The following is a 15203-nucleotide window of genomic DNA, read 5'->3' as shown; positions in this document are numbered from 1 at the left end:
TTCCATTTGGTCAACTTCAAGCAAAGTTCTACTGTGTGTTTATACCCACAATTACAAATCATATTGGAAGAGTATAACAGGGGCTGTCATGGGAAAAGTACAAAATGCACTGAGTGATGTTCCTTTGGAGGTTGACTGGGATGCATCTCAGTGAAGAATATGGCATTGTATACCTGAGCTAAATGACAGTAAGTGTCCCAAGTAGAAAACTGCACCATTCCCCTCAACCTAATCATGACTAAACAATGTATATATTTTAAATACCATTTATTGGCAAGGTCACTGGATTAGGGGAAGATCATTTTGGATTACATACTGGTTGCAACATGAAATTCACCATATGCCAGAGCAATAGTGTGGGGCACGTGACCAATATGTCATTTCATTTTTAAACCTATCAAAGCTCCAGTAGAAAGCCATGCTGTGCAAGGGAATTATGCACTTCCTTCAACTATCCATTGTGAATTAGGGTAGTAGCTACTCAAATGCATGCACAGTGGTTAGTGCTGTTGTCTCACAGCAACAGGGACCCGGGTTCAATTCCAGCCTCGGTTACTATCTGTGCAGAGTTTACACTTTCTCTCTCTGTCTGTGTGGGTTTCCTCCGGGTGCTCCAATTTCCTCCCACAGTTCAAAGATGTGTGGGTTAGGTTGATTGGCCATGGTAAATTGACCATTAGTGTCAGAGGGACTAGCAGGGAAAATGTGTACGGTTATGGAAATAGGGCCTGGGTGGGATTGCAGTTGATACAGACTCGTTGGGCTGAATGGCCTCCTTCTGTACTGTAGGGATTCTATGATTCTATAACCCGTACATAAGTCAAGGTTAAATAAGTATTCAAGTTCATTCCAGCAATGATGGAATACAATGGCTCCAGTAAGGACTGCTTATGTTCATCAAATGGGTCGAGTGTGATTGATTTGGAAAACAGGACTTTCAAGTTGTACAATTAATCATGCATTTCAGTCTCATTCGAGCCTAACCAGCTTACAGTCATTACTATTCAATGCTGCAATGTTCTTTTTCTCTCTCTCCAACACACAAAATTTTTCACAGTCGATTGTGTCACCAATTGAGACACTTGAAGAACAGCATAGCAACAAGACTTGTCACAGCTGGCTGGAGCACTGCTCCATATGGCTGTTACTTTGACAATTCCAGTACAAGTGTTAGTCCACTTGTGAAATGATAAAATTCCCCATTTACGTTAATTGTACATAAAAGATACAATAAAGGACTCATTAGAAAACCCAGGAATATTCTGAGTTATTCGTATACAAGAGTAAACTGTGAGGAGGAAGCTCTCCCCTCCATTTTGGAGAATAATGAGTTCAATGCACATGAATATGCCTCACCCTAGGTATTCAGAAGATTAACATCTTCTGTTAGTTCAGTCGAATCACCAATACTTCACTCACAACTTCTGAAATGGATTTATCAGCACAGCAAATGTATAAATGCAGACAACTCTCTCCCATCCAACAGCTGTGAAAATATTTTTGTAGGGCATCTAAGTGCAGCAGCAACACAAATTAACAGATAAAAAATAACAATGTCCTGAGCACAGGTAATAATAACCAGTGGCACCATCTTTTACATGCAATGTAGAATGTGACAGAATAGTTTGGGAGATAATGGGCCAGCTCTCTAAAGCACCAAGAGACTGGTAATTTAGTTTCTTTCCTGACAGTTAATGCTGCAATACAGCTGCAGCAAAATCAAATCAGAAGGAGTAACCCCTTTCCAGCAAATCACGCTAAAAGGCAACAGTCAGCTCCCACTGCTTATGAAGTGAAGTTTTGCTACAAGTCAAAATTTGTTCTTGCAAACGAGTAATTACTCAACCAGTCACTGAGTGGTTTAAAAGAACCCCAACGTGAATTACATGGATAAATTTTTTGGCGTGGAAACTTTGAAGTTACAATGCTTTTACTTATACTTAACAGAGGATATATGTTATATTACTGATTCCCTACAAATTCAGAAGATCAAGGTGTCTACTGGTCCTGTGGATTACTGAGAGTTGCCTGAGGGCATGGTGGATAGTTTCCTTGCAAACGCCTTCCCCAGAGTTTGAATTTTGCAGACATGGTTTTCTAATATTAAACAGTTAGTTTTGCTCCTCCATGGTCAGCTCCATGTTGTGAACATTTGAACAGCTGAACATTAGTGGCTGATATCCTCACCACCACGAAGGTGAGCTGCTTCCACCTTTAGCATCATTGTCAATCTCTGTAACATTGCCCATTGCTGTCCTTGCCCTAATCCATCTGCTGCTGACAACCTCTGTCTTTTGCAATCTCCAGTCTCTAATAAGCTCCTGGTAGTCTCCCAGTCACATCCTCCATAGTCTTTGGATCATTCTGCTACCCAGATCCCATTATGCACCAAGTCTCACTCATCCATTACCCTGTGCTCACTAACCTATTTGACTCTCAGTGCCCTGACACCTCAAATTTAAAAGTCCCATCCTCATGATCATGTCCTTTCTTGGCCTCACCTATCCCTGTTTCTATAACCTTCTCCAGCCTTAGAACTCTGCATTTCTTGAACTCTGACCGCCTCTATATTTCACCCAAGCACTGGTGGCAGTACTTTCGGTCTCTCAGGCCTAAAACATGTTTATCTTCCTCTCCTTTAAGACCTCCTTAAAACCGTTGCATTAACCATGGCTTTACCATTGACCATAACTCCAACTAATTTCTTCTTCAGCTCAGCAAGTTTTTATCTATTTATGTTCTTGTGTTAAGGCACTATATAAACACAATTTGTAGTTGCTGTTACCGAGTTGCTTTTGGTTTTGATGTGTGTTCTTCCAAAGATCAGGTTGCCATTACATAAAAGCCAACCCATCAGATATCAACAAACCCGTCACATGTACCTGGCAAAAAGGTGAGAGTCAAAAATGCACGTGGTTTTGGTGGAGAAAGCACAAAAAAACCCTTTTAACACATTTTCAATTTGACAGGTCTAGCATTTACTCAGTAATTTGCATTGTTAGACTAAAAAAGATCAAAATAGAACCTAAGGGTGATACTTTGCAAGTCCCTTCAGGACTAAATTGCTTCTTTCTTTGACTGCTTTTTATAAATAATACATTTCTATTTGAGAACAGGTGGCAGAGGGGGGAGCTGCCAGCGCAAATCTTTTTATAAGGGCAGCACGGTGATACAATGGTTAGCATTGCTGCCTCACAGTGCCAGGGACCCAGGTTCAATTTCGGCCTTACATCACTGTCTGTGTGGAGTTTGCACATTCTCCCCATGTCTGTGTGGGTTGCCTCCGGTGCTCCGGTTTCCTCCCACAGTCCAAAGATGTGCAGGTTAGATTGACTGGCCATACTAAATTGACCCTAATGTCAGTGGGATTAGAAGGGTAAATGAGGCCTAGATGGGACTGTGGTCGGTGTAGACTTGATGGGCCAAATGGTCTCCTTCTGTACCATAGGGATTTTACGATTCTGAGGACTAGATATTTTTCCAAGCATGAACAAAACCATATCAATGAAGGGCTCTAACCAGTAGTCAGCAGGTGTATGTTAGTAGCTTCAAATGACTCACCCTCTATCTTCCTTATGAGAAATTGCCAGGAAAAGTTTTAACTTGTTTGCTGGTGAGATTAACTCATCGTGATGGGGAGGTAAAACTTTAACCACACCATCATTTGGGTGAACAGAAACATAAATACCTATCATCACAGCACCATGATGATCTTTTTTTTGGAAGAGGGTAGGAAGGGCGCTTGTCCATTGTAACTTCAGTAGAAGAGCCCCAGAAACCACAGAACAGTGTGTTGAATATGTTTTGGCATTTTTCTGAGCTTGTCATAGCTCTTCATCTGTAATTCTGGCAGAAAGTCAAGGGAAACCCTGAAAAAAATTCACCTCCTTCTTAAAGAACAAAGAAGATTACAGCACAGGAAAAGGACCTTTGGCCCTCCAACCCTGCACCGACCATGCTGCCTGACTGAACTAAAATCCCCTACCCTTCTGGGGACCATATCCCTCTATTCCCATCCTATTCATGGATTTGTCCAGAAGCCCCTTAAAACTCTGCATCTGCTTCCACTACCTCTCCCGGCAGCTAGTTCCAGGCACCTACCACGCTCTGTGTAAAAAAACTTGCTGTGGATATGCCGGCATTGGACTGGGGTAAACACAGTAAAAAATCTGACAACACCAGGTTTTAGTCCAGTCTGGCCAGAACTCTCCATTCACCTGACGGAGGGACTAACCCGAGAGCTTGTGAGTTTACTATCAAATAAATTGGTTGGACTAAAACCTGGTGTTGTCAGACTTTTTACTGTAAAAAAACTTGCCTCATACATCTCCTTTAAACCTATGCCCCCTAGTAATTGACTCTGCCACCCTGGGAACAAGCTTCTGACCATCCCCTTTGTCCATGCCTCTCAATCTTGTAGAATTCTCCTTGAGAATTTTGCTAAGCATTGTATTCTCCAAACTTAATATCAAATATTAGATCAATAGCTACTTCTCCCTGTACAATGTATTTTGGAAGTAGATCAAAAGAGTTTAACACATTTCTGAAAGTGATATAAATATGTTCTTGTCAGACATTATGACAATTGCTGTTTTGTTGACAGTAATTACCTGGCATTGCATGAATAAGATCTCCACAAATGACAAAGAATTTGGGTTTCAGTGTTAGCTTGTTGATAGCCTGGATTGCTTGTTCTGTGAGCTTGATCTCTTCTTGCCATTCATCACCTCCATTATCGCAATCTCCAACCTTCCATGCTTTCATAAGGCCAAGCTGTGGATCAGCTCCTTGTATGAAGTAGAAAGGTCCCTTCCAATCACTTTCTTTTCCTAGGGAACAGTTAAAAACTAATTTGCATTCAGACTCGTGACATCAGCATACTGACATAACATATATAATGAGAAGTTGTTTCTCTCAATATGGCTACACCAGCTGCTATATTACAACCGAGACGGAAGCACGAGAAAAAGGTGTAGAGGTTAGCGCAGTGCAGGAGAGTGACAGATGGAGCAGGTGAGAGTAAAATGTAGATGAATGGCGATTATTTTCCCCAATGACTTTGGTGGTAGTTTAAATACAGCTTCCTGGTAGTGGCATTTTCTCTTTAAGAAGTGAGATCTCCACTTAAAGGGTTCAAAGTTTTAACTGGAGAACATAAGAATTAAAAAAAAGGGCCCTTATCATTGGAATTATTGTGTGTTCATCAAGGACTGGGGTGTCAGTGCAGGGAATGGAATACCATTCAACTTTTCTCAAGTATCAGGATGAAGCACTCCAAATCAGATGCAGTCATGATGCAAGGAGCTAATTATTTGTTTTCCACCAACACTGCTCTGCCACCTCGGTCCTCTTTATCACAATTTGGGATTTTTTGGTTATTTTTTTCACGCAGGAACTTGGACAGGAGCTTACAGTCAGCCCCAATAGCTGGATAAATGGTAAGTACAATGTAAGACTGGAAGTTCCTTTCAGACGCTCAAGCAATGGTTAGCTAAGTCTGGTTATTCAGACCTTGGTGTTGAAAATTGTTTATGATATTCTGTGAGGGCTGTGACAAAGGCCCTTAATAAAATGAAAATTGGAATACAGACACAAGAGGAATCAATCAGAAGAAGCAACTAGCCAAAGAGAGGTTCCCTCGGCCTTGGTCATCAGACCAGGTAGCAGAGAGTGAAAATAACATTTTTTACATTAAATAAGGACCCACTAGAATTGTCTAGAGCTCATATATTCTTTATTTAACAGTATGCAAACACAAGCTCTATTAAATTTACCAAATGTTTTATTGTTCTCGGTGTTCTGTATTATTTTGCCTACTGTGACACAAAATAGTTTACAAATCAAACCAAATGGCACCTTGCATAATGTTAACAGTGTTACAGAAATAAGAAAGCTTCATTGTTCCATCCCTAGGTTCTGGCACAGTGTTAAGAAACAGAGTAATAGCTGTCAACTGCCATAAAAACAACAAATTGCTTAATGGAATAAATAACATCACTGGACCTACAAAGGCATCTAGGGTCAATCTAAGTTGTAAAACACCACCCTATCCATGTGCCTCTACCATCCATCACCCCCCCCCCCCCCCCGCCACCCCCCACCTACCGACCCCCTTAATATCTGGTTTCTGGGCTATGCAATGGTCAAAGTTTCTATGAAATCCTTTCTGATTGGAATCATGGTTCTTTATATTCCTCCTGCAGAATCAACTCCAACTTTCAACCTTGACCCTCTCCAATGCTGCTGCTGCTTGACAGCATTGTCTATCAGCTTCGTATCTATGCTGATGATAACCAGTGTTACAACTGGTCCCTGGGTGAGGTCCTCCAACGTTCTTATGATTCTAAATGGGATACCCCCAAACTGTTATGCTCCCAGATGAGGAAAAATGAGCTGGTTCCACTTCTTTATTTAATCGTCTCGTTGGTTGCTACAAGGTTAATTTAGAAATGATCCTTTCCCTCATGGACAACTTTACCCAGCTCAAATGTATTTATATTTTAAAAGGAGCCAACTTAACTGGGGTTAAAAGAAAAGAGAGTTTATTAGTTACCGAAACATGAGAAGAAAATAATAAAACACAACATACATAGACACAGATTAGAATGAGGAGCGAGTCCACAAGTTAAGGTTAAGAAAGATAAATCATTCAATCTTTGACCTGTCTAGAAGGAATAGATATCAAAATGTTGTGATTATTTAGTTGAGTGATTCTGGTGGCACTGACTGTGACAGTTGAGCAGTTGGTTTTGAGTTTCTGGGTTCTGCAGGTTATCTGAAAGGATTTGTCCTGTTTCCTTTCGACTGTAGCTTTGCTGACCTGAATGCAGCCCATCCACTACCTTCAGCATTCACTCCCTCCATCCCTGATGCACAGTGGCAGCAATGTGTATCATCTACAAGATGCACTGCAGCAATTCACCAAGGCTGCTTTGATAGCACCTTCTAAACCTGTGACCTCTACCTCCTAGAGGGAATGCATGGAAACACCACCACCTGCAAGCTGCCTTCCAAGTCACATACTGTTCTGTTCCATACGTATATTTCCATCCCTTCACTGTTGTGTGGTCAAAATCCTGGAACTCCCTTCCGAAAAGCGTTGTAAGTGTTCCTACAACACATGGACTGCAACAGTTTAAGAAAGTGGCTCATCACCACCTTCTCAAGGGCAATAATGAATGGGCACAAAATGCTGGTTTAGCCAGCAATGCCTGAATCCCATGAACAAATTAAAAAAAGACAATCTGCAGTATTTTATATCCATTAATTTTTGGATTTAGATCATTCAAGCTCATTTGAGATAAGACCTTTAGAGCTGGAAGACAGGAGAATTTTGTTCCATCACTTTGAACTGAATTCAAATCCACTGAGCTTTTTTGAAAATAATCTTTTCCCACCTGCGGTTCCATGAAGGAATGGAAGATCAGTGAGATTGACACAGTGCTCTATTTCTGTCAGTTCAATGGCATATGATGCTGTGATGATGCAAGTTAGAAGATTAATAACCAATGGTTTGAACTAATATTTTTTAAACAAGATTCTCTAGGGTTTAGTGAAATTAAATGATCTGATTTAAAGTGGCATTTTGTACCATATAAATCTGAACCTGCATCCTTCGCTAGCTATTTTCACCACTTGTCTCCTCCTTAAAAACAAGGTCATCCAAAACTCAGCTCCTATACCTGAAGTGCACACCAAGTTGCAAAGACTCGATGGACTGAATGGCCTTTTTCAATGCCATAGTAACTTTATTATGTTAACAATCAATCGACTCAAAATATTTATCTGCCATCTATTGCAATGTACCCTTATTTTTTGAACATTCCAATCAGGATCGACAGCACTCTTCAGACAATTTTGTCAAATTTGGCATAGCTTGAATTAAATGGGCTGAAAAATATTTCTGCACCAAATCTTTAATACCAATATCTTAATAAGGCAAATCACATGAAAACACAAAGGGGAACACCAACTTCATGAACTAACTCCTTTAGACAACTATTTCATATCATTAGGATAACATATGATTCTTTCTGCTGCACCTTGTTAACCACCGTTGGATATATTTAGGATCTCACATAAAGTAAGCAGTAATGTGGAAGTGGATGAACAAGTGGATTCTTTACAAGCTAATAAAGGCTAACATATAGAATCAACACAGCTGTTCAAGACATAAGAAATGTAGGGCGAGATTTGACAGCCTTGCTAGAGTGAGACCAAAAAATCCCACCTGAGGGCAACAGACATTTTCATTGCTCCTCAACTGCTCCAATTCCATGGTACACAGGGCAGAAAAATTTCAATGGTAGACTCTGAAACTCTGCTGCGAGCTTTAGGTATAATTAGATGGAAAACAACATCAGAAAATTAAGTAGATGAAAATATACGCATTTTTAAGGGCTATGCAAAGGAAGCATTTTCCTATAAGGAAAACAGAGTTTGATTGAAGGAGATTTAAAGTAGCCTAGATAATAGGAATTAAGTTTTTATTTAGAAAAGCACAAGAAATCTTAAAGTAGCGAGCCACATCTGCACAGATAGTATAAAATGCCATCAGAAGAAAAGCAAAATACTGCAAAGGCTGGAAATCTGAAATAAAAACAGAAAATGCTGGATAAATTCAGCAGGTCTGGCAATGTTTTTAGAGAGAGAACAGTTAATCGCTGGAATTCTACTGCTCGACTGCCACAGAATCAGAGTGAGCAAGGGGCGGACAATGGGAAGGTCTGTTGACCTCGGGCAGAATTTTCCAGTCTAAGGTTGAGTGAGGCCATAAAATCCTGCCCAATGTTTCTGAGGAAGTCATACATCAAAACTTTAACTGTTTTTCTCTCCACAGATGCTGCCAGGTCTAGTGAATTTATTCAGCATTTTCTGTTTTTTTTAAGTAATGTGTCACTAGGCCCTGCTGTCTTCTGCCAAAACTGCTCACTACTTCAAGGTCAAGATCAGCGCAATAATCCCTTGCTCCTTTTCTCCAAAAGCAAGCATCTTCAAATCAAATTCCCACTTGTGCTGAATATGCACCTTCCTTCCCTAGCTATTGTACAAGGCAAGTTTGTTTACAGAGGGTGGCGGGTGCTTGGAACTCGCTGTTGGGGAAGGCAGTGGAAGCAGATATGATAGTGACTTTTAAGGGGCTTCTGGACAAATACATGAATAGGATGGGAACAGAAGAATATGGTCCCTGGAAGGATAGGGGTTTTAGTTCAGTTGGGCAGCATGGTCGGTGCAGGCATGGAGGGCTGAAGAGCCTGATCCTGTGCTGTAATTTTCTTTGTTCTATTGTGCTAGCTGCTTTTTGGAAATGGCTCCCTTTCCTCAGGGATTGTCTCCCTCCTTTTTAAATGTTACATCATCAACCTCCTCCTCAAAAAAAATCCTTAACACTTCTGTCCTTGAAAATGATCTCCAACCTCACTTTCCTCTCTGAATTCTTTGAATATATTATTGCCTCCCAAATCTGTGCTTGTCCTTCCCACAATTACACACCTGAACCTCTCCAATCAGGTTTCTGTCCCTGTCACAGCAGTTAGCTCTAGCTCTCAAAAGTCACACATGACATTCTCTGTGACTATGTTGCCCTATCTCTCCTCATCTTTCCCAATTTCTCTGTTGCCTTTGATACAATTTACAATACTACCTTCCTCAGATTTCAAACAGTGAGGCTGTCCTTTTCTGATCCTAGTTTTACCTATCCAGTTAGAGCTGGAGAATTTCCTGTAATTGCTTCTCTTACCAACCCTGCACAAATCACAATCTCCCTCCAGGCAGGTCAGAAATCATATTAAAATGATACTGCATGTCTCAGATTCAAACAGCCTTGTTGTAAGAGCAGTTGCAGAATCAGGTTGCAGCGCTCATGAAAACTGGCAGCTATCGAGACGAGAATTTTCGGATCAAGCAGGTAACTGATTTTTCAGCACAGCTTATGGGCCAGGAACAGCAGCACTCCCTCCCACACCCCCAAATCCCAAACCATCAAAACAATCTGATGTCTCACATCTCCCCAGTCCCAATCTGATAAATTCTCTCCTCCTGTAATCTCTCTTCCATACCCCACTGACCGCACCCACCTTCCCTCCCTCAGATTCCACACCCCCTCCCCATACCGACACCTCTCCCTCCCTCCCACCATCTCTCTTTCCCCTCCCCATTTCACTCCCATCTGCAATATCTCCGAGTTCTGCATCCCTGTTTCAACCACTGCAATCTTCAGGGGCTTAGGTTTCAAGTTCCTCAATGTTCCCCGTAAACTCTTTGACACTCTTTTTCCCTTTAAGGCCATCTCTGACTAAACATTGCGTACCCTGTTCTAATCTGTATTCTTTGCCTTGGTATCAATTTCCAACTGGCCATATATTTGTGAAGGGCCTTATGATCTTTGTTTATGTTAATGGTAGCTATGTACATGCAAGTTGTTGTTGGATCATGATTAATATAAATGCCAAAAAACTAAATAAGTAAGACAAACAATTAATACATTGTAAATTGCAGGAAAAATACTATAACTGTATACTAAGTCAATAGAGCATTAAATACCAGATTGGGAAAGGGTAGAAAAATTAGAGAAAGCAAATCCAAAAACTTCAAGTTAATTGTTCAAAAACCAATTGGTCTGTGAATCTACATTTTTTTTAGAAACAGAACATCTTCCAAAGCAGTGTTCAGTCAAATGTTATTCTGTTTCATTCCATACAATGCATAATATATTAACAGTACCATTGATTTATGGTGACTGATTAAGTTCAGTTTCGTTTTATTACACAGAAATAGGGCAAGTGTTGGCCGTGTTTTCAAGTCAGTGGCCTTGATTAATACCAGAAGTTTCATGTAAACGTGTGGCTAATCATAGCCATTTGGATAAGTTTAAAAGGAAGATGTTTGGAAAAAAATGTTTCACAATGGAGGTATGTACACAGCTGGTATGAATACTGGGGTAGTAGGAAGGGCATGTGGTTAGTTGATGTTTGCAGATTGTTTTTAGGAATTGGGAACACTGAGATTCTGGTGGCAAAGAGCATTGGAGCAGAGGGAGATAGGAGTGGGAGTATTGAAAGGAGAATTCAGAGGCTGGGAACAAGATAAAGGGAGTTGTGGGTTGATATTGTAAAAATCACAATAGTCGGAGTTTTACCTGCAAGTACTCAATTCTAGACCCTGCTGTTCATCCACTCAATTTTTTGATCTCCCACAGCTTTTAAACCATTTCTGAACTGGCCAAGACCTCTAATGATGGCAGTGGGATTACTCAGACCATCTGGGCTACAACTGTGATTCAGTCCAATAAATGACTCACATTGTTGAGAAGGGTCTGCTGACTAAACTTGAAGACAGGATTGAAGAACTCTATCCAGCCACTGACCAGGCTATCGCTTGGTTGTGTGACTTTGCACATAGAATCATAAACTCCCTACACTACAGAAGGAGACCATTCGGCTCATCGAGTCTGCACCAACCACAATCCTACCCAGGCCCTGTTCCCGTAATCCCACACATTTACCCAATTAATTCTCCTGACACCAGGGTCAATTTATCAGAGCCAATCCACCTAACCAGCACATCTTTGGACTGTGGGAGTAAACTGGAACATCCAGAGGAAACCTACCCAGACACACAGGGGAATATGCAAACTCTACACAGTCACCCAAGGCTGGAATTGAACTTGTGTCCCTGGTGCTGTGAGGCAGCGGTGCTAACCACTGTGCCACCATGCCACCTTTTAAAGATATAGGAGCATAGCAGTGGCGCGTGTGTACACAACTTCGTAGAATCCACAGAATCCCTACAGTGCAGAAAGAGGGCATTCCACCCAGACCCTATTCCCGTAACCCCACATATTTATCCTTCTAATCCCCCTGACACTAGGGTCAATTTAGCATGGCCAATCAACCTAACCTGCACATTTTTGAACTGTGGGAGGTAACTGGACAACCGGAGGAAACCAACACAGACACAGGGAGAATATGCAAACTTCACACAGACAGTGACCCGAGGCCAGAATTGAGCCGAGTCCCGCCGAGTCCCTGGCGCTGTGAGGCAGCAATACTAATCACTGTGCCACCGTGCCGCCCCTACATGAGTGCTGGAACCCTGTCTCCACTCATTAGGATTGGCTGGAGCATGTTCCTCCTGACCCTGAGGTAGGGATATTATCATTAAGCCCTTGCTCCTAACCAGGGAAATATGTAAAGCTGTGATGATCATCTTTAGGAGCTCAAAAATACAGATGTCACATCTGAAGACAGTGAATGTTGTTCCAATAATCAATACGCTTTCAAAAAATCAGTTTTAAACAATAAAGTAAATGTGTATGTTAAGGAATGTTGTTAATATTCAAGTGAAAGGCACAAAAGCCAAAGCAAGAAGTTAGCATATTTTAATTGCATTACTCCATACTGAGAGAAAATGATAGTTCCCTGTTTAGGATTGAGAAGTTTGGAATAGAAAACAAAGGTCACATACGTCCATACCATCAGCAGCCAGAGTACATAGCCCTGATAAACGGAAAAAGGTGTGTGGCCGCTGATGTGAATGGTTGTACCCACAGAGGTCACACCTTGGTTTTCCCTTATGCTTTAACTGCATGCACAAAACCAGCATGTGGGTTTACCTGGAATCAACAAGGACCTTTCTGCACTATGACAGTCACTGGAGCAAGAGAATTTTCCATACAAGGGTTATAAAGAATATCAATTTGGGAATTTGACCTGCCCCATTCATTCAGAAACATTTTGCTTTAGCCCTATCTCACGAGTTCAAATAAACACACACATTCTATACGGAATGTATGATCAACAACAATTTAACCTCACAACCAGGGCAATGTGAAGGAACAACTGCGTGATTATGTTACTCGATTTGGATATCAGGTTTATTGTCAAAACAACTGATTGAATTGATGGAAGGATCGATTCCTCCAACAAACACTTTTATACTATGCAACAACAAAAGATGAATATCACAAAAGAATTGCCTAATGTTGGGATCGAGAGGCTTTGGTGGAACTTTGGACTTGGCATTGAAATACAGCCATGGTGTTGAAGTGGAAATTTTTCCTGCTTCTTGACTGTGGTAGGGAGACTCAACAAAATTCGTTCCAACGAAACAACTTATCTTTATTTCTGAAAGACTGCATGCAGTATTGGCAAAAACTTGAGCTCAGAGAGCCGTTGTTATGACTTGCTGATTCTGCTCTCAAGTCCACCCTTACATAAAGAATCAATTCAATAGTTATACCTTTTTCTTATCAGTTTACATGACTTCAGGAAATCGATTAGTAATACAAACAGTAGCAACATCATTAATTGTGTTATAACCCGGTGACCTCCGAGACCTCTTTGTCTCATCATTCATACTTTTATCTTGTCCTTTTGATAGAACAGAAGGAGGCCAATGATTTTGTCATTTCTGACCTTATCTCGCCTCACTCATACATCACTAGGTCATGTGGAATCAGCCTCATCAGGTCTTGTCCTTCTTGGTCTTATTCATGTCTTAGATTATGCGGAGTCAGTGTTCCTTATTTTGTACCAAATACTTGACCAATTTTCCCATCATGCCACTACTTCATTCATACAACTTCACAATGGACTAGATTAATATTGCATACTGGTTGTAATCCAAGTGTTTGTTCTGATTGTTTTGATAGTATCTTTAGTTCATATGAAGATTAAGGACTTCGACTGCACATGCAGTCATCCAGTTTAAGTTGGAAAACTCTGTTTCTCCTTTAAAAAGGGATAACTAAGTGGTGAGGGATCAATATATTTCACCCTCATTCTGGAGAGAAGTAAGTAGGCCTGGATTTTAGATTTGATTTAGTAGGATTTAGTGTGCTTGTTTAACATTTTTTTTTACTAACATTAAGAGAAAAAGAAGCCATGTTGATGTTGCTAACCCTTTTACAACAAACACAATATAGTACTGTGAAGTAGTCACCAACTAGTAACAAATGACTTTATTAAAAGGAAATACCTCAATTATCCTGTAATTGAAGGATAAGTAATTAATAATGAAATACGTGATTTCTGTACTTTACAATTAATAGTCTCAAGGGTGAAAAATGCTGTCACAGATTCTGGGAAGGAAAGAGCCTGACCTATCAGTGAGTCCTCTCGCATCCAAAACACAATGGTTTGTCTAACACAGTCTTAGTGAAATTAATGATTTGCCCATAAGCCTTAAGGTACGGCATATGGCTTGAAGCAAGCCATTGTCTTAAGTTTAAGGCAATTTGTGTAATCAGCTAGTGTGAGAATGGATGTTACTTTTTAATATTTTTGGGGGGAATGCTGTGTTATTTTGTAAAGATGTTTGTGTGTGTATAAATAATTTAATTAAGCTGGGGAAAGGTTAATGGAAATAGCTGGCCTGGAGAATTATGAGATGAAAAGGAGTAGAGGTGCTAAATCCATGCATTTGTAACAAAGCTCTAATCAAGTGGTTTTATGAGTAAATAAGCAAAGTTGAGAAATTTGTATTAGGAGATGTAGGAGAGTTAGTTTTTTTCAGCTGTTAAATTTTAAAGAGGTAAAAGTACTTTACAGCTTGTAAAGATTTTGTAAACAAACAAAATTATTAAATTTTATTTGACCCAAAAGTGGGGGCAATAGAAAAGACATGAAAGATTTTTGTATTTTGGAAAAGTTAAGTTCATAGGGGGCTGAGGACAATGGAATCAAAACTGAATGGGGAAAAGGATACTTCAGATATTGAGCTGAGCTGCGTTATCTGTGTGGGGGAAGACATTCTGAAACAGCTCTGTGCTGGGAGGAGGTGCAAAGTTTGAATCAGCCAATTAGTCAAAGTGGAAAAGTCTTGGGTTTCAGAAAGCTGTCTTGTTTCTGAAGTTTCTTGGATTTTCACAGCAGAGTGAAAGAAAGTTTGAGAATTCATGTGGTATATCTTAACTAAAGCAAAGCAGTTTTGCCTTGGGTAATATTACTGGATTTTTAATCGTTAAAACATCTATGATGGAGTGTTGCCTGGTTCACTTGTGAGCCTGACCAAGTAAGATCTTTGAGGAATGACTCACAAGACGGTTTTTAACTATCTAACTGTAATCTTGTGTGCTTAAGTTTTCTTTTCTACATTTTAATAAATCTTCTACTTCTAATTTTTAAAATTCAAAATGTTACTGGACTTCTTTGCTACTGAGACCAGTACAATTTCTTCTTGTTTTCAGAATACAATAGAGAGTT

At 40.3% G+C, this 15203-nt stretch overlaps 1 protein-coding gene across 1 annotated transcript in view; it reads right to left on the bottom strand.

The window, feature by feature from the left end:
- cpped1 (calcineurin-like phosphoesterase domain containing 1) overlaps positions 1-15203 on the bottom strand; it is a 156824-nt gene that overhangs the window by 122528 nt on the left and 19093 nt on the right. The window contains exon 2 of the mRNA XM_080207007.1: positions 4611-4829. Coding sequence (XP_080063133.1) covers positions 4611-4829 — 219 coding nt within the window. The remainder of the gene's footprint in view (positions 1-4610; positions 4830-15203) is intronic.

Source organism: Carcharhinus amblyrhynchos, chromosome 18 (genome assembly GCF_965287045.1).
Source record: "Carcharhinus amblyrhynchos chromosome 18, sCarAmb.v2.hapA, whole genome shotgun sequence".
In the NCBI taxonomy this organism is placed as follows: Eukaryota; Metazoa; Chordata; class Chondrichthyes; order Carcharhiniformes; family Carcharhinidae; genus Carcharhinus; species Carcharhinus amblyrhynchos.
The sequence above is the reverse complement of the archived record's forward strand: the minus strand, read 5'-3'. Positions and strand labels throughout refer to the sequence as shown.